The sequence below is a fragment of the Thamnophis elegans genome, chromosome Z, assembly GCF_009769535.1.
Source record: "Thamnophis elegans isolate rThaEle1 chromosome Z, rThaEle1.pri, whole genome shotgun sequence".
Taxonomy (NCBI): domain Eukaryota; kingdom Metazoa; phylum Chordata; class Lepidosauria; order Squamata; family Colubridae; genus Thamnophis; species Thamnophis elegans.
Genome location: NC_045558.1, coordinates 106,602,781 through 106,610,479, shown reverse-complemented (window position 1 = coordinate 106,610,479; position 7,699 = coordinate 106,602,781). Strand labels below are relative to the sequence as shown.

At 37.3% G+C, this 7,699-nt stretch overlaps 1 protein-coding gene across 1 annotated transcript in view; it reads left to right on the top strand.

The window, feature by feature from the left end:
* The first annotated feature begins 422 nt into the window (after window positions 1–422).
* KCNA7 (potassium voltage-gated channel subfamily A member 7) overlaps window positions 423–7,699 on the top strand; it is a 28,022-nt gene continuing 20,745 nt past the window's right edge. Inside the window, exon 1 of the mRNA XM_032237654.1 lies at window positions 423–998. Within this exon, the coding sequence (XP_032093545.1) occupies window positions 423–998 (576 nt within the window). The remainder of the gene's footprint in view (window positions 999–7,699) is intronic.

Here is a 7,699-nt window from a genome sequence, read left to right as displayed (position 1 = left end):
GTTGGGGAGGGGGGATCTAAGTTGTGGCTATAACCCCTTTGGAAATACCAAAGCAACTTTGAGAGTAGTGTTGAGATGATAGAGTGATTATCCAGGGCTGAAGAAAATCAGCTTTAAGAGAAAGGCAGGAAAAGAAAGAAGATGGCATGAACTAAGGAAATGATATAGCAAGAGGAGGAGGAGAGAAGTAAATTAGAAACTAGAGCAGATATGTTTAAAGCAGTGAGTGAAAATAGATGAAGGGGAATTAGGAGAAAAGATGCCAGCTGAGATACATATAGTGTGAATAGACTAATATTGGAAAGGATACAGGATAGAATATCTGAACTGGGAGTTCTCTGGAGAAGGCCTCAGCATTTGGGTGAACTTCGAATCATGACTTCCTACATCATCTCAGGCTCTCTGTAGCTGCCAGCTCTACCATGGAGAAGCTATTGCCACTGACTACAGGGGAAAGTGAGCCCATCGTCCACTGTGGGGGACATTCCCACAAGGACTGTTGTGAGCGGGTGGTGATAAATGTTTCTGGCCTACGATTTGAGACCCAAGCAAAGACCTTGAAACAGTTCCCCGATACTTTACTGGGTGATCCTCTGCGGCGTTTGCAATATTACGATCCATTGCGTAATGAGTACTTCTTTGATCGCAACCGGCCTTCCTTTGACTCTATTCTGTATTATTACCAATCTGGAGGACGGCTTCGAAGGCCAATCAATGTCCCTCTTGATGTTTTTTTGGAGGAACTCAAATTCTATCAGTTGGGTGAAGAAGCTCTCTCTAAATTTCGTGATGATGAAGGATTCATCAAGGAAGAAGAGCAGCCCATGCCTGATCGAGAATTCCTCAAACAAGTGTGGCTGCTCTTTGAACATCCAGAGAGTTCTCAGGCTGCCCGCATCATTGCCATCATTTCAGTTATGGTCATTCTTATCTCCATTGTGATTTTTTGCCTGGAGACTTTACCTGAGTTTCGGGATGAGACCGATATGTCTTTGCCGGTAAGTAATGAAGGCTGTATTGATTTTTTTTTCTATAACCGATTATATTGTTTTCTCTGTTCTCCTTTCTCTGAATAATCATTACTGATATTTCAGAATATATTTTGCTTCAAAATCCCCTTCCCTAATTGGTATCCAAATGTCTTAGACAAGAGCAGATGTTTTATCTAATGATAATGAGAGTTGCAATTCAATAAATGTAGAATTCTAGCTTTTAGGGGAATTACTCTAATGCCAAATAATAATTTAAATTGTTTTAGGAATTTCAGATATAATATTCTCTTATTGCTTCAGATAAACCTCTATTTCTATCATAAAAACAGCAGTTTTGTTAACAGACTTTTGCCATTCAAGAGTTAGAGTTTATCATTCTGATACCCTTACTCTTTTAAGAATATTTTATTACAAATCTGATATTTGCAAAAATCAGATACAAATTTTAAATTGTCACTTTTCTAATTCTTTTTAAAAAATAAGTAGCTTAATGACACAACCATTTCTTTACTTTATTGGCTTTCATCTGAAAACTCAATGCCATCTTGGTTCTAATTTCTTTAATATCATTTTTTTAACTACAGTGGACCATACTTTTCATTGCAGAAACTTCATAGTTGATTGCGAACATAATCACCAATGAATGAATTGAAATAGTCATGCTTCTTCATGTGTCTATTATTATATCATAGGCCATAAAGAATGTGGGAATCTCCAACTATTATGGTCTAGAATAATGTTACTCAATAATCAATGTCCTTTTTACCAACTGCTGCTCCACATGGCTTTCAGAGCCTCCATTTGTTCTACAGTATTGTGTGATGGGGTTGGGAATAAAATTAGGCAATGGGGCTGAAAATTATTGCAGCAATAATAATGACAACAGTAACTTTCGGTAAGGTAATATTCCCTCATAAATCAACATTTTTCTTTCAATGCTAATCATTCTGTGTTTTGATTCTTCCCCCACCTGCTGCCATGTTGTAATGGTTAGCTTCTGTGGTTTTCAGCCCTCTCAAACAAAAAGTTGAAATTTTTTGTCCTGATGGATTGACTGATTGTGTTGCTAGTTGACTCAGCAAGAAATATAATGATAAAAATCTGTATAACTGTACTACGATTGCAGAACCTTGGAATTCAAAAAGGAACAAAATAAAAGCAAGATGGACAGATTTGTTTGACTTTCAGCATCAACTTCTAAACCAGCTTTCATTCATGTAGTATTCTCCAGAAATGTTTAGATTGCAAATCCCAGATTTTAAAAGTTGGGGAAATAACAATTCAGCACCTCTAGATAGTTGATAATGGGATAGATGAAAAAGTAACATAAAATTCCTGCAGTTTCATTCTTTGATACAGTGTCAACATATATAGCATCTTTTATAAATTCCTTGTTCATTGAGATTGAGTCTCTCAGCTAAAACTATGTTTTTGGTTATTCTGAGTATGCCTTCACCCACCATGTGCCTTCTGTAACTAATGTCATTCATTTGACTCTATTATCTTTGGAATGCTTCAATCACACTAAACCCAATTGTGCCATTGAATATTGAAGAAGATGGTAAAATTTAGGAAATTGTAGAATAGTCCTTCTAGCCAAGAGCTATTAAATGAGATTAGGTGAAAATGTGCTTGACATTTCCTGTGAACATGGTTAATGATCAGGTGGTTTAATCTAATGACAACTGGAAAAAAAATTACAGTTGGAAGAGGAGGCTGTAAGGATGTAACACATAGGAGATATTGAACCCAATGAGTACCTGAGCTCTGATTTTGCCTTTGTCTTTATGTCTGCCACAAAAAATGTACCCAGAGACTATACATATTATGGAGTCCCCAGTAGATCATTTATCATCAATGTACAAATAGTGCAGCTTGGCTGCATGTTTTGCTTCAAAATGTGTTGAGCTACAACTCCCATTATTCCCCAGGCACATTGGGAATATTAAGACTTCGTAGAGAAAGTAAGATAGAAAAAAAGTGAGATAAAATACCTGTAGGGATGTACAGGAATAAGAATGAAATAAAATAAATATATAATCTTTCCTCTTCATACAATGCTTTCTCCAGTGGTTAATTTACATTGTCCTTTGTCTGATTCCCAACCAGCTCTGAAGTTAAGTTTTCCTTAAGTTGGAAGGGAAAAGTTTTCAGGGGAAAATTCAACATATGGAGGAAAAGCCTAAATTTTTCTTTCATTGAATAACCTCTGGAACCTTCTTTCATTGAATAACCTCTGGAAATACTCGATCTTGGCTAGTGAAATTTGTAATTCTACCCTCTAGGTTATAAAAGAAGAGCACTCAAGAGAGCTGGTTTCTAGATACTTCACTTATTAAGCTGCTTCATTTCGGAGTCTCATACTTTTGGAAATAAGAAACTGGGACACTTAAGAGAGGAAAAGTAGTTCAGCCAGGAAAAGTTGTAGCAAAAACTCAGTTGCAAAGTAGAATATTATACATTTTCTCCTTCTATTTAACTCAGAACTAGTTTGTTATTGTGTCTAAAGAAGGACTAGGGAGATACAAATTTCTGCTTAACTATGGAGCTCATTGGGTGATCTCTGATCACTCAATATCTCTTAGCTCAACTTCTGACATAATTGTTGTAAGGATAAAAGCTATTCTCCATCTTTGCATATAGTTTACCTTGATCTTTTTAAGGAAGGGCAGATATTAAATAGCTTCATCTTTTTCCTTTCAAAGCAATATAATTTATAAGACATGGTCATCCTACATGTTTTCAGCTGGATAATTCCTAATGCAACAAAAGCACTGTGGGGATATTTTGTTCTTAGAGAGGTACAGGTTGGAGCATTGTTATCGCTGCTCAACCACAAAATTCTATGAATAATGCAGTGTCTAAATGACAAATATTGTTGTCTGTATGCTCAAGATAAATATGGTTTGGAGACACTACAATAAAGTGGGCCTACAACAGGCTGGCTATCTGCATTCAGAAATTTAGCATCCATAGCTTTACATTAAATTGAGGAGCTGTAACCAATGGGCTCCTGCCATGTCTATCTTTGAGTTAGTATTATTCAACATTTTTACAAATGATCTGTATAATGGGATTGCTAGATTGCTTATCAGATTTATGGAGGACAAACAAAATTGGAAGGTTTGGCAATAAATACAAAAACAAACAATTGCAATCTAATGAAGACTGAGTTCATTAGAAGATTGGGTTTAGAGGACAAGATGGGAAGATTGGGTTTAGAGGACAAGATGCCTTTTAATTAAGAGAAATATAAGATGCTCCATTTAGGGAGGGAAAATATAGGCTACACATTCATAGCTTGGAAGCCCTACATTGGAGCAAAGATGATACAGGGACACAAGGAAATTCACATTGAAGAAAATTGGGAAATTCACATTGAAAAAAGAAGACTGTGGGGAGATATGATATCAAAATTCAGGAATATAAAAGTGTGCTTTAAGGAAGATTGTCAGAAACAGTTATACATTGTTTTAGAAGTTAGGATCAGAAATAATAGGTATACGTTACAATTACCCATATTTGATTTAAATGTAAGGAAAAACCTCTGACAAAAAGAGCTGTACAACAGTGGAACTATCAGGCTTAAAAAAACAGGAACCAAGGCTGCTTAAATGAGTACAAGTTTATTCCATGATAGTTCTCTATGAGAATCTGAACTACTTACAGTCAAAGCAAATAAGCAGTTGATAAAGAAAGGTGGGCTGGAAGTAGATTGATGACATATTTGAACCTTTCCTTGGAATAAGTCTTTTATCTTATAGAATCAACATTATCTACAGAATTTGTTGGTTTTCCAACAAAAAAAGAGAAGAAAATGAGTAGACCCCTCAAGATGGTTGGTTTAGTTTTCCTACACATTACAGCAGGCTGGATTAAAGGATCTTTGTAATATGATCCAGCTCCACATCTCTACAATTCTGTGGTGTTCCTGTCAAGTCACAATCAAAATTGCTATAGTTATTAGCCCTGCTCTTTCCATTACCTTCCTGTTGTGGGGTTGTTTTTTTTTGTCATTTTCCTAACACTGCTATGGACATCTTCAAGGAAAAGCTTGACCTCTTCTTTGGCTTATCTATGTGAATTGGATGTCAGGAAACTTTCAGGAGTTGCAATCTTCATCAGAAGAGAAGGCAATCAGAAGTCTTAATCAGTCTTTAGCAGGGATGTCAAACTTGTGTCGTCACAGCAGTGTCATGTGAAGTATCAGGACTTTCCCCCCCCTTCACTAAACCAGGCGGGCCCAGCATGTGATGCATTGGGGCTGCGGGCCGCAAGTTTGACACCCCTGTTCTACAGTGTAAACACATATCACCACTGTATCTATCCTTTTGCACCAGTGACTGCTCCCACCATTTGAAAAGAAAACAGAATTTCTCTTCTCTTCTAGGAACAAATATATTTTCTTTCTTAACTTCCTCTTCGTTCCATTGACAGCAGGTTGTGCACTAACCAACCTTGGCTGATCTTGAAAAAGTTAAGTAGAGTCAGATCTGGTTATTACTTTAAAATCTATGGCTATAGATGATACTGGGAAGTCGGGGGAAAATCCTTGAAGTAACAATTCCATATTGGTATTAAAAATGCATGAGATCTGTCCAGGAGTTGATAGCAACTTGAGCCAGGTCTAGGACAACTCGCCATGGCCACCTTGCTGCAGCCAACTTGCCATGGCCAACTTGCCATGGGAATACTCAGTGTGGGACAATTCAATGCTGCATTAATAGTTTCATTCAGTTACTTTTATTATTGGTGACCGCCTTTTCATCAAAATTATTGTAACTCTTGTATTTCTGGATTGACCTTTTATTATTGGTCACAGTTCCACTGAAATTAATTTAACTTTTGTATTTTTTGAATTGTCCTGCATCAAGTTATCTTGTGGCAAGTTGGCCCATTTTGACTTGAGCCTAAAATTTTTCCACTATTTCTTATAGAGTTGATAAGACATTCTTTTTTCCCTTAAAACACATTTTACAGAACTCTTGCATTTTGGAAAATGAAGCAGATGAGTGCAACTTGTTTGCTTGTTTGCTAAATTTATATGCCACATATCTTATCATGGAGCTACTCTTGGGGGGTGGGGTGGAGGTTAAAACAATACAATGGAAAAAAAGGTATAAAATAACAAGTAAAATGAAATAAAAGAATAAAAATAAACAATGGAAGTGCAATAATATGAAATTTAAAAAATGAGCAAAGGGGGAACAGAAAGTTTAAGGGGGGAGTGGGCTCAGCTAATTAGCAGCCACTTCTTGTGATGTACTCCCCCATTCAGTCCCCAGGCCAACTAGCAGAGCCAGGTCTTTAGACCCTTGCAGAAGGATAGGAGGATGAGGGGAAACTTAAAGGATAGTGGGGAAGGCAGGATATTCCACAGGACTGGTAGAAAAGGTTCTTCTTCTGTATCCTGTCAGTCAAGGAATTCTGATGAGATCCCAGCAGAGTTCCTTGACCGACAGATCCTAAGCAGGTCTCCTCTGCTGGCACGAGTAGAGCACAAGTGGGATGAATTGGTTCCTAAAGTGGTCTGGACCTATGCCATGAAGAGATTTAAATCTGCTTGCAATGTCAATGTACTTGCAAAGCAGTGATATATCATGGGTCATTCTATAGGCCCCAAAGACTGCTCCTGCTCCTGTACCTTGTACCTGTTGAAGCTTCCAAATGCATTTCAGGGATAACTCCATGTAAAGCACATTGTGATAATTCAGAAGACAGATGACTAGGGCTTGAATGACCCAGAAAAGGGAGTCCTGATCTAGAAAAGGTTGCAGTTGGTGCGATACCAAAGCTCTGCAAAGAATCTCTTAGTTGTGAATAATAAGGTCTGAACTGGGTACTTCAACTCCATCAAGAACCAAAGATGTCAGAGACCAGGATCTTGAAGCTCCAGGAGTGGAAAGCAGAAAAATTACTGAGCCCTGTGGTATGATATACGGGAGTGGCCTGGGGCTGGATCTCTCATTTCCTATCAACATTGATTGGAAACAGCCTTTGAGAAAGGAGCTAAACAAGCACAGAACTCTGCCGCTCAGTCCTAAGCTCTGTAGCAGATCCCAAAGGATAGCATGGTTGATGGTATCAAAGGCTGCTGAGAGGTCAAGAAGGGCCCAGTTGTTCCACTACCACATTTTCCTAGAGCTTCCCTATGTACCAGTGAATTTGTTTATTTAAAAAAGAAAAAAGATGTGACTGTTGTCTCAGTTGGGGTGAAGAAGGAGGCATTCAACTCTGGAAACCTAGACCTGTGTGCATTGTCTTCACTACCAATGCCACCCATCCAAAATTCTGAGAACCACAAAGCTAAGCAATAGGAATATGAAGGAGAATAAGACCTACAATTCTTTCTTTCATTTTAATTTAATCTGCCCTAATTTATTATGATAAATATTTTAAAAGTTATAGTATTTTTCTCAGGTATCAAAATAAGAGTACATTTTTGGGAAATGTGATAGAACTCCTTCAACTTCAATGAAAGTGGAATCCACTTGCATGACATCACAGTAAAAAAATGAAATGTTTCACAATTGTAATTAACTCATTTTTTTTAAAAAAAAACTTGTTTTTCACCTTATTCTTCACGTTGCACTATTCTATTAATCAGTTTCTCAAATGCAGAGCTTTTCCCTTTCAATTCCTACTGTCGTGTAGGATAATTTCTATCTGTCTCATATTTAGGAGTATCTATGATGATCATGCAGAAA